This window comes from Dysidea avara, chromosome 7, assembly GCF_963678975.1.
Source record: "Dysidea avara chromosome 7, odDysAvar1.4, whole genome shotgun sequence".
NCBI lineage: Eukaryota > Metazoa > Porifera > Demospongiae > Dictyoceratida > Dysideidae > Dysidea > Dysidea avara.
The window spans coordinates 27,728,633-27,741,096 of NC_089278.1; the positions used below are offsets into that span (position 1 = coordinate 27,728,633).

At 38.1% G+C, this 12,464-nt stretch overlaps 1 protein-coding gene and 2 long non-coding RNA genes across 4 annotated transcripts in view; 1 reads left to right on the forward strand and 2 right to left on the reverse strand.

Annotated features, from left to right (window-relative positions):
• Window positions 1-948, reverse strand: part of LOC136261251 (uncharacterized) — a 39,080-nt gene extending 38,132 nt beyond the window's left edge. The window contains exon 1 of the mRNA XM_066055223.1: window positions 769-948. Within this exon, the coding sequence (XP_065911295.1) occupies window positions 769-856 (88 nt within the window). The 5' untranslated portion in view covers window positions 857-948. The remainder of the gene's footprint in view (window positions 1-768) is intronic.
• LOC136261253 (uncharacterized) lies at window positions 785-3,889 on the forward strand. Of its 2 annotated transcripts, XR_010703823.1 has the most exons (5): window positions 785-1,217; window positions 2,235-2,368; window positions 2,463-3,404; window positions 3,460-3,730; window positions 3,800-3,889. It is a non-coding gene; the product is annotated as an uncharacterized lncRNA (long non-coding RNA). The 2 variants fall into 2 exon arrangements; XR_010703822.1 differs by having other exon boundaries at window positions 3,460-3,866.
• A 2,669-nt stretch (window positions 3,890-6,558) lies between these two features.
• LOC136261254 (uncharacterized) lies at window positions 6,559-12,408 on the reverse strand. The gene is made up of 3 exons (XR_010703824.1): window positions 12,271-12,408; window positions 7,877-7,995; window positions 6,559-6,646 (listed from the first exon to the last, which is right to left on the reverse strand). It is a non-coding gene; the product is annotated as an uncharacterized lncRNA (long non-coding RNA).
• Window positions 12,409-12,464: the final 56 nt, after the last annotated feature.

Genomic DNA, 12,464 nt, shown 5'->3' on the forward strand with positions numbered 1-12,464 from the left:
ACGATATTTATTGTCAAAAGTCAAGTGGTCTGCTTTTACTGGCTCCATTTTTACGTGGAGTGGCGAGCCATACGAGCGGTACCGAGACTTCGATGGAGCTCTGGCTGAAGCTGGAATACGTGGATGTGGCTGTATGGTTCTGTGGTAGTGGATATAACCTTGTACTACATATTTCCTATCGTTTAAGCTAGTTTGGAGTCGTGAATAGCCCGTAACTTGGCCTATTCGATCAATACGCACTAATTTCCCTTCCCAAACTAATCTTAATAACTACTTACTCCTGGCCACTGGCACTGGATGCCAGTGGACCTTCAGCACACACTAGATTTTAAGGACTACTAATGTTTATACTGTACGTATCTTGTTGTATGTATGCTGTAAAGCAAATAATAAATAAATAAAACTGCCCTTTAGGGATACAGTACGGAAATCCTACGCCTGATATCTTTTCTAAATATCATTCCTGTCACCTACACCTAAATTACTCACATATTTACTTAGTTTCTGGCCTGATTCAGCTGATAGAAGTTCCAGCTTGGTGCATGGTGCAAACCTAGAACGTGGCGTCGATTACGTTACCATGGATATGCAAACGCTCTATAGGGCTTCGCCGATTAGTCTGCCGTGGTGCGTTGCACAGAACTCTAATCGTTTTCCCCGTCCCCATACAAAAGAAAAAAAACAGCGGTATGGCTACGGCGAGACTAACTAATAAAATAATAATAACTTGGTAGGTGTATAAAGCAAATAATATAAACAAACGCTTACTGGCTTTTATATCGCCTTTCACTGGTTCCACCAGTACCAGTTTATGAGATTCGGGAGTTTCAAGAAGGACCAAAGATCCTTCTGCCATCCAAAATCTAAAGAGTTCCGCGCGCAGCTTTGAATATCAGTGAGCCTTAGTTAGAACACAGATATTGTAGTCACACCCTTTAGTAATAGGGTGTGACTACGCTTGGGGTTAGAACTTAGAACTACAGCTAGCCGAAAACAACCGAGCGATTCTTCAGTTCAGCACTCTGTTTAATTCAAAGAGACGAGAATACTCCTGCCAGTGTTGCGGGTTGGCGGCTCATATTGGTCTAAAGCTATCCATTGTCTTCGTCCCCAGCCGCCCACGCATTTGATAATCGGATTTGGTTTCACTGGAGTGGTAAACGTAACAATGCTCGAGACAATTAACGCGTCGAGTGCAAACTTGTCACAGTAGTCAGGTATGTTACGGAGCCAGATTTGGCAACTTTAAGACTGCCCAATTATTTGAGCCAAATTTGGCAACTTTTACACTGTCTACAAACAGCCAAAAATGGCTATTTTGTGAAATGCTTCTGAGTGTAGCTTTCATACGTACTAAGTTTGCTGTAGTAAGGATGTACATTATCAAAGAACATATCAATTCCTTTAGGACAAGCTTTGTCTACTGCTTCTTTGAGTGAAGTCATGGTCTTGTAATTGATAGCCTCATCAAATCCTAGTCCTTTAAGGTATTCTACCTTTCATCTGATCCTGCAAAACCTAAAACAAACCATATGTGTACCTTACAGCATGCTAGTGTCAGCTATCATACAGTACAATGGTACTGTATGTATAATATATATATATGTACCACTTTGCGGCCCTTGTGCTTGTGCGAATATATCAGGCAAAGTACTCGTTCCCATGGTATATATATATATCCACCCCAAAAACACCTTCACTGTAAAAAAGGCGCGCCCAAGAAACTACAAGTACCTGGAACCCAATGTAAAAAACAAACAAAAAAACAGCTCAGCTAAAGTGAAAAGTAACTGGTAACTTAAAGAGCTGATATCTGAAGCAGCCAAGAATACAACTAACTATAATTACTAAAGTTTAATCCATGCAAGAACACCTTGGCTATAAAACAGGTGTGTACATGAAAGTAACTGGCAACTGAAATGGCTGATATTTGAAGCGGCCAAGAATGAATGGTCATATACAACTAATTCAAAAATTTAACACTGAACCTTTATAATTCAGTTGTGTTCTATATTCACTCTTGCTGCATCGTAAAGTAATTTCTTTTAACTCTAATTGGCTGGTAATTTGGCCGCCTTTTTTTGTTCTATTATACTGACTATTAAAGTGTTTTGCAGTTGAGGTAACATATAGCAGCTGTCATACATACGTACCACATCTGCAACACTGAATAATCAATTTGAAAACTTGCTATATAGGGCTTACATTATTGAAGAACATATCAATTCCTTTAGGGCAGGCTTTGTCCAGTGCTTCTTTTGAGTGATGTCATGGTCTTGTAATTGATAGCCACATCAAATCCCAGTCCTTTTAGATATTCTACTTTTTCATCTGATCCAGCAAAACCTGGAAGAAAACAATACATCAGGTACAGTGTGTTACTTAGATACTTCAGCTGTGTGTATATAAGAACACCTTACCTACTACCCTACATCCCTTGATCTTTGCTATCTGACCAACAGCAGATCCTACAGCACCAGCAGCACCAGTGACCACCAACGTCTCTCCTTCCTTAGGAGCACATATATCCAGGAAAGCAAGATATGCAGTGGCTCTGTAAACAAACATAGATAACTAGGCTATGACTGAAGTACACTGGCTAAATGTGCAGCATTTTGTATTCAGGTGTGGCCGGCATGTTCATGTCTTTTTATACTGTGATTCCTACTACTTTATTTTACAATTTCTAGACTTGTTTGTTAATTTTTTTTTTTTTATCATTTAAAGTGGAATTGTACCACAATCAAGAGAAAAGCAAAGTTAACAAAATACATGTCATGGGTATTCATCAATTTTTATATCAAAAGGTGGTTGCCTTCCTTGTTTTTGGAATATTACACATCAACATGCATCAACATGGGGAATGCCATGTTTATTTTGGAAAACAAAAATAGAAAAAAAAATGCAGCATTAGTACACTGGCATACAATAACAATTGTGCATTTTGTGATAAAAGCACCAAATTTGGTACAGAAGTAGTTAATTACATTACAAGCAAATCTGGATATTGGGCCATCACAGACCACGCCCCTTTTGTTACATGTGCAAACAACCCATGAATTATCCAAGTTATAAACAATGTAACAGGTGAAATTGCTTTCTGAAGTGATCATGCACTTAGTAATAATGTATAGTACACGTCTAGGTGCTTTAGTTGACATTGTATACATGTCATAGCATTCCTGCTGAGGACCCAGCTGCTATCAGAGTACACTTGATGATGTTGATTACATAATTATTACACTTTTGTTGTTTACTCATTTGTGTTTTCATGTACTCATGTAATAACACATGTTTTCATGTACCAATAAAAGATTTTTTCAGTGACAGTGCAGCTGTGTTGTACTTGTTACCTGGTAACTGCTATAAAGTTGCACTTCATACTGTATACAGACACAGAAGTGGTAAGTGTAGTAGACTAAATAACCACAGCAGCTTCTAATTATTGTTACATTTCAGAATGTAAGAGCTAGCAGCACCCTAGTATCAAGTTGATGATACTTAATTAGAAACAAATGTCAAAAATATTCAAATTGATTGATACTGCTCTCCCAACTTGATCTGATTCTATACAACAGACAACTGTCACAAACTGGAAACTATGTATGATCTGTCAAGAAGATGATGAAGAGCCACTTACATGTCCCAAAAGGAAAGATGTGGGCAGTGGTTACAGTTCACTTGCAGATAATTTGATTAAGCTCGGAGAATTGCCATTTAGCTTGGAGAGGTTAGATGAGGGTAACAGGACTGAAATGACCATGATTAATAACGAAGCTCAATACCATCAATCATGTAGGCTGAAATACAACAACACAAAGTTACGAAGAGCAGAAAAGAGAGTTGAGAGTGAGAAGTACAGTACTGATGTGGGATGTACACATACAAGGTCAAAATGTAACGAAAGTAGTAGTAGTAGTAGTAGTATAAAGGCTGTATGTTTTTTCTGTGGGAAACCTCCTGGCAATAGTGGCATCGATGAGGTGGCCATATTCAAAATGTGCATGCATGTGCTGTGCTTCTTGAAGAGACAGAGCTATTGGCTAAACTCAGCACTGCAGACATGGTAGCTTTGGAAGCATAATCGCACACGAAAAGCCAAAACTAATAGATGTAAAGGCATTGACGAATCGGAAACGATATCGAGAATTGCCTGTATTTTGAACAGTTCCTGATTCGTACTGCTGTGTAATGGGTTGAACAAAGTTGACACGAAGTGTAATGGATACCACACCATTACTTTCTTTTGATGTGGTATGCGTACTGGGTTCCTTTCAAACAGTTCTTGATTCGTAATGCTGTGTAATGGGTCTAACATAGCTGACAACGAAGCGTTATGGATACTTCACTTTTCAGATGATAATTGATATAGCTGGAGTGCGCAGTGCTATTCTTTCTTTTGATGCGGTGTGCATGGGTTGACCAGTCATAATATTATTTACAAAAATGTTAACAAACAAGTACACAAAAATTTTGGAATTTTCAACTAGAGTAGGGACCATAGCAAATCGACAAAAAGTACTGACAAGATACTCTAATAGAGCAGTCACCACGTGGTGAAAAGGTGTATAAAAAATGTTGAGAAAAACTTTCATTGAACCGGAGACCTCCATACCTAACACCTGCATCCTTAACCATTGAAGCACTGCCATCTTGGTTGATCACCTCACTTAATTTCTGCTTTATAAATGAAATTTCTAGTTTAAATCTGCTTATACTTAATGTTTATAACTTCATAGATCTACCAATAGGAGTACTAGATCGTTCTAGAACATTCTATGTATATTCTATTAAGTCCTCAAAAAATGTGCACTCTATTAGAGTATTACTCAAATATTGAAGTAAATCATGCAATGCAAAACATTTATAAGTCTGTCTTCAATAATCATCATTGTGTCTACATAGAAAAGAAGAAATGTGAGTAAAACCAAACCTCAAGGTCAGCCATAGGCTGGTTTTGGGGCCTTATAAATTACAAAAAGAAGTGAAATTCACACAAAAACAGCCAAGCTGTCAGGGGCGGATCCAGGAGCTGGCAAGGGGAGGGGCACAAACAGGCTAAGTTGTAGGTGGTTTGGACCATATTCCCTTGTTATTTGCTGCATTTCGAAGCAGCAAATAATCACCTCTTAGTAGTGTCTCACTGTTGATTTTTGCCATTTTGGCCTTTGCAGATGGTTGTGAAGTCTTAAAAGTTGTTGTAAAAGCTAACAGCAATACGATAATTATTTTTAGAGGCGCTTAGTATGCACGAAGGTGCTGGGTGACTTTCACAGCTAGCCTGACTTTGGTTTGCTTTAGTTTCAGGTGAATTTGTAATAAATGCTAGTAAAATGTGCATATTTTTATGAGTTTTATAAACTGATCTTGGCCTGACATAAAGTTTAGTATTTTAATCAGAAGTATGGCTGGCTCCTGCACAAGGTAAGGTGGGGGGGCATTTGCCCCAAATGCCCATCCTGGATCCGCCATTGGTTGTGAAAAAAGGTGCAGCCTTAAAAAACCTGGGTGAAAAAAAGTTGTGAAGGTGGCGGCCAAGAAATGACTGCAATGATGTTAATGCTAAAATAATGGCTGTGTGCATTGAGTAACATTAACATCATTGCAGCCATTTCTTGACCGCCACCTTTGATTTCACAACTTTTTTTCACCCAGGCTTTTTAAGGCTGCACCATTTTTTCACAACTTGGCTGTTTTTGTGTGGATAATCAAGACACACGGTAGTGTGTCCTGTGGCCAAGAAAGCCGGCGACCACACCGTGAGTATATTTACAGGAAGAAAGAAAACAGCTTTTTCATACATGCATAGCTCCATAGTCCCTTCTCAAAAGCACACCATTTTTGCATTATAGCTGTCCCCCAAGTAGGGTACACCACACAGCAAATTTGATTAAAGTCACAACAGCCACTTGCGAGATATAAGCGTTCAAAATTTTGTTTTAATTTCTTCTTATGCTGTACAGGGGCTTTGATTTCTTTCGCACACTTTGCAAAAATTGCTATAAAATGTAAACGTGCAACTCGATTGCCTCGATCTTTGGCACAAATGAAGAGCGTGTAACGGTGGATTCACATTAAGTTTGTTGTGAATTTAAGTAAAATTCAAGGAGTTATGAGCATTTATCCACGTAAAAAAAGATCAAACTTCTGTCACGGCTACAGTGTAAACCAAGTATAGAAATAACTAGAAAAGTGGTGTGTAGATAGGCTGATCATCATAGCAGTTTTGAATAGCAATACAGTTACAGTGACAAAGTTATAAAGCAAAAACTAAGCAAGTGCAAAATCGTGGGATCGAGATACTCTAATAGAGCAGTCACCGCGGGGTAAAAAAGGTGTGCAAAAAATGTCGAAAAAACTTACCAGAGTTCGAACCAGGGACCTCCATACCTAACACCTGCATCCTTAACCACTGCTACCTTGGCTGATCAATTCACTTAATTTCTGTTGAAATCTGCTTATAATCAAACGTTTGTAATTTCATAGATCTACCAATAGAAGTACTAGATTGTTCTAGAACATTCTATGTATGTTCTATTAGAAGTCCTCAAAAAATGTGCACTTTATTAGAGTATTACAATAATATTGAATTAAATTATGCAATGAAATACATTTATAAGTCTGTCTTCAAAGATCATCATTGTATCTACATAGAAAAGAAGAAATGTGAGTAAAAACAAACCTCAAAGTCAGCCATAGGCTGGTTTTGGGGCCTTATAAAGTACAAAAAGAAGTGAAATCCACACAAAAACAGCCAAGCTGTGAAAAATGATGTGGCCTTAAAAATTCTGGGTGAAAAAAGTTGTGAAATCAAAGGTGGCGGCCAAGAAATGGCTGCAATGATGTTAATGCTAAAATTTTTTAATAATGGCTGCGTTGTTAGCATTAACATCATTGCAGCCATTTCTTGGCCGCCACCTTTCTTTTTTCACCCAGGCTTTTTAAGGCCGCACCATTTTTCACAGCTTGGCTGTTTTTGTGTGGATACTATTTACAAAAAAAAGATTAACAAACAAGTATACAAAAAATGTGAAATTTTCAACTAGAGTAGGGACCATAGCCATCGATAAAAGGTATACTGAAACAAGCTGGAGCAGTGCATGATAGTAAATCACAGTAAAACAATAAGAAGTGTTATATCCCTACTGCGCAATTCCGTTATAGCATCTTTAGCACAGTAGGGATATAACACTTCCTATTGTTTTACTGTGATTTCATATCGCACTACTCCAACTTGTTTCAGTATAATTTTTTATCAATGTGCTATGGTCCCTACTTTAGAAATTTTTGTGCATTGCATATATCCGTACATGCTGGGTACTTCATCCCAAACTATAGAATACACGCCTGGGTCTGTATTGATGTTGGGGTGCCAAAAACTAGACTATATTCTAGTAAACACTGGAGTCATGTGCTAGTGTATAGCTATACTGGATAAACATTGTTCAATTCCTACTTCATTGTTGCAAAGTGAAGATTCCAAACTATAAGTCAATTATATAAGCACTTTCAGCACCACTTTGTTTACAATCACCCTTCAACTCATGTGCTCTAAGAAATAAATGCCTGGGCCTGAAACCGGGCTTGTTTACACGCCAGGTCCAAAATAACTTATGGGAAATAAATTCCCAGGCTTTTATATGGATATGTACAGTACTTGTAACAACTATGCCCCTTGGTTGAAGTCTCTGATTTTTGGTTAATTATATATTTAAATTATATTATCTACCTACCTACCCAGATAATTTTGATATTGTCCTTGAAACAACTAAATGAACTAATCAAGTTGAAGTGGCTTAATACGGCACAGTGATGAAATGAAATTGCAAAAAATGTCACGACAATTACAGAAATAAACAGTTTATCTATTATTTACCTTATCAATCCATTCACCAATGCTTTAAATGCCTCTGGCCATCTTGGAACCAATGATATATGAAAAATCCTCGAATGGTTTTCTCTTTATAGCCAATATTGATGGGTTAAGTCTTGGATCTGTTGTGATAACAGTAACAATTACTATGATTATAGGGGGAAGGGTGTTCACACGCATATAATTGAAAAGTACATAAATCAACAGCTATATTGTCTTCTATCAATATCAATTATTCTAATAGAACATACAGTTGTTGACAAATTGAACAGTCATTTTTGGCAGTCTTGTCATACCTAGTATTCCTACGAGATCCGCAATTCTCCAATTTGTAACTTCGACTGTTGCCATTCACTATACTACTGATATCCCATCTGGCCTCTCATAGTTGCTATTTTATGACTAAACCACTTGGACATCTCAGTAAATTATCGAGGTAAGTAAACTATTGAGGAATAACCAGTTATTGATGACATGGATCAGATTAAAGATCAAGTACCAAAAATAAAACATAGCAACTGTTCAATCTAGTGGCAGTCATGAAATCATTTTGCAATATTTGACCAAATTATGAAGTTAAAGATACACACATAATAAGATATGATGTTGCCTGGATCTGTCATATAGAACAGTCAGGAGAAAGATACATGAAAAGTAAGCTCAGACAACTACAATAATAAAGATTTATTGTATAACATGAAATTTCCTGCAAAAGAAAATATTGAGCATTCAAATAGAAAATGTCTGCTAACTGCCAGGTTGTTGTATTTCTACAACAAAACTACGATAGCCTAGTGAGATATCATTCAGGATATTGTGAAAGTTCCAAAAATTTGAAAAGAGAATGCAGTTTAAAAAGGCTATTGAATCTGTATATTATGCAGCATAATACAAGTTAAAGAAAAGAACAGTACTGGACATATATGTGGCCACAAAAAAGTGAAGTAACTGTTTTGACTATAATTGTTACACGGCCATACAGAGAACAAGTGAAGCATAATAGCCTAGAATAATAACTTGTAGCATTCTTCCCTTTGACTGTTGGTACAAAAATTACAAACTATATACATATCAAGAAGTTTGTGGACATTTGCTATACTTTTTTTCATGGCAAAAATGCCAGCTGAAACAAGCATGTTCAATACATTTCAATTGAAAAACCATTAAAAACTAAATTAATTGTCGTGTACCGCCTACCTCGAGTCTGTATAGTAACTTTCCGAATTTGATACGTGTAGAGCAACTGTCTGCAGGTACCATGATGCCAAAAGAAGTCCAATTCATGGAAATTTTGGCTCGTCAAAATGGCCTAAACCAACCGGGTGTAGCAAATTTCCCCATACATTTTGTATTGGGTGTTTCAGGAACATGCAATAAAAGGCATAATAACCTACGACACATGATAGATACCTCAGATTCCGAACCAGATTTGGAAAGAGCAGTGAATAGTGATTAAGACGAGCTATAGCAGAAGGAAATCAGAGGAAATTTAAGCTTAGGTTGATTACTTTTTCTATGGCAAATTGAATGGCGGATATTTGGAAAGGAACGCTCTGAGCTATTTCGATGTCTTGACAGCCATTAACCTTCACTACATTACTAGTGTTACAATGAAACAAAAGCACTGTAAATTAGTCCTGCAGGTTAAAAATTACGGTGTTCCGTGATTAAGCAAAATAATGTCTGTGCTATGTAGCAAACTTCTTCATGTGTGATGTGTGTGTGTGTCGTAGTTGCAACATGGGTAATGAGGACTTTGTCTGATATGTATGCCCGATAGCCCAAAGGCTGAGAGTATACGTATTACAGGTTTTTGCAATTGAATTCGGCGACTTTGCAATTGAATTCGTCCCGTTTGCAATTGAGTTCGTCGCTTTTGCAATTGAATTCGTCCCGTTTGCAATTGAATTCGTCGCTTTTGCAATTGAATTCGTCCCGTTTGCAATTGAATTCGTCGCTTTTGCAATTGAATTCGTCGCTTTTGCAATTGAATTCGTCGCTTTTGCAGTTAAATTCGTCCATAACAAGAATGGCAGCTGGAGCAAACATGAAAACATGATGTAGCAGCTGCTACAAGAACTTGTTCAAGTACAACAGTAGTAAACAACTCTTTATAAGGCAATAATTCTTCCTCTACAGCCTCTCCAACAACATTCCAAACTCTACTGCGCCATTCGCGATGGGTGTGGTCACTCGCGAGCAAGCTAATTAACTTGTCAGACAGCTATCAACTTCGCGTACTACCAGCTTCAATTACCTTCTAGTGCCTCAAATGTAACTCTCCAAGGCATAAATAGCTCATCTCTTAGTGAACGGGTTGGTTTCTTGAAGCCGTTTTGTTTATGACGAATTGTAATGCAAACGCGACGAATTCTATTGCAAAACCGACTAATTCAACTGCAAAAGCGACGAATTCAATTGCAAAACCGACGAATTCAATTGCAAACGGGACGAATTCAATTGCAATACCGACGAATTCAATTGCAATACCGACGAATTCAATTGCAAACGGGACGAATTCAATTGCAAAGGCGACGAATTCAATTGCAAAAACCTGTAAGCAAAAGCCCATGAACACTTCATGGTACAGCTAATGTGAAACACTTCCGATTTGTTTTATTTTATTATTTATTAATGCTTTACAGCACAAGTGCTGAAGGTCTGTAGGACACCTGGTCCTACAGCCTGCTCAAAGACTTTTAGCTACTTATATCAGGCTAATAGCCTGAAGCGCAGGTGATCCATCACTCAAGCCAATATGAGTGCATCCATTGGATATATTATGTACATGCCGAAAAGATTCGATTATGGGGGGTAAGTAGAATTCAAGGAAAACGGAAACGGGACAGGAATAGAAGCGGAAATGGGAACGACTCATGGAAAATGTCTGATAAAGGTCATCATGCAATGAAACAGGTTGGACAGGTTTGATTTTGCAGCATAATGTTTCTTTGCAGCATTGTTTGGATCCTTTCAATAGAACAATTGAAACACTCTAATAGAGCAGTCACCTGCATTAAAATACACAAGCATATATACCAGTGTTGCATGTATACCAGGGGCGAAGAAATAGGGGGGCAGTTTTACAAGTGGAGGTGCAGTGCCCCCTCACTTTTTCCAATGCCCAGTTGCTCAAGTAAAACAACTGTTGCAGTTATTAGCCAACTTACTTTGCCTTGATTTACTAGAATTTGTGCTAAGTTATACAAGAATTTTTAATTTTATTCCAGTTATGCAAGAATGAAATACTGCCCCCTCCTACTTTTGAGTACTGTTCTCCGTGCCCCTGATGTATATTCCCATCATATGACTTCTTAATTATCTGGAAGCATTAAGTGCAGTTTTTAAACCCTATAATAGGTACTGTCAGTTAACTAGAGTACTTTGGGATGTGGGAATCTCAGTATTAATTTCATATAATAATGCTTAATGTTATGGTTTCAAAAACTTTCAATATCGATGACTTAGCTAGTCTATAATACCTAAATCTAATCTATGACAGCTATAGTCCATTTATTCACAAGTCATCAATGTGGGTCCCTGGTGAGATAGTCAAGTCCCTGGTGGGATAGGTAACAATACATTCTTGACTGTTCTATTAGAGTATTTTAATGCAAGTGATGTACTGCTCTATTAGAGTGTTTTGATCGTTTTAGCAAACAATGATGTTGTGCTGCAAAATCCAACCTGTACCATGATGACCTTTATTAGGCAATTTCCGTTGGTCATTCCCGTTTCCGCTTTCCGTTCCCGTTGTCTCAAATTCTACTTATCCGATTATGGGTCAGCAGCTGATACATTCTTGTAGTGTTTTGTATGTTGTCTACATGATTAGACACCATACAAAAACACAAAGCTACTTGACTATGACCACACCTCTTCATTACATGGTGAGTCATGGTCAGGGCTGCCCAGAGAAATTAAGGGGCCAGGGCAAAGAGTTAAAGTGGGGCCCAGGTGCAAGGAGGTTTCCATTCTGGATCATAACTTCACCTAAGCTGTAGGTGGAAGACCAAAAAAAAAAAAAAAAAGGTCATTACATATTGACAATGATAGTAGCTACCCCTCACCAACCATATCTCCTTATTTATAAGCTTGCTACACTACTCCTCTGAAGAATACTGTGACTGCTCTATTAGAGTATTTAGATCTGACTGCTCTATTAGAGTATTTAGATCTGACTGCTCTATTAGAGTATTTAGATCTGACTGCTCTATTAAAGTATATCGATCTTTTAAACAGAAGGAGCCCTTCATGGTGCCTCCTGGGGCCCCTTTCAGGCTAGGGCCCGGGGAAAAAAGGCTCCAGTTGCCCCCCCCTGTGGGCGGCCCTGGTCATGGTTCACCGAAAAATGACACAAACGTCAAGGGAAAGCAAACACAACACGACACACTCACTATACTAGGTTTCTTCTTTGTGTCTTCTGGTAACCCCGCCATTTACGATGGAACTATGTTCGGGGATTTACGGAAAACAAAACGACTGATCTGTCGCGGCCACCCCTTCACTGTACATTGAGTGTAGTCTCGTGCCCAGCCGGGCTCACACTACTGCGCATTAGCGCGAGCCCGGCTGGGCACGAGACTACATT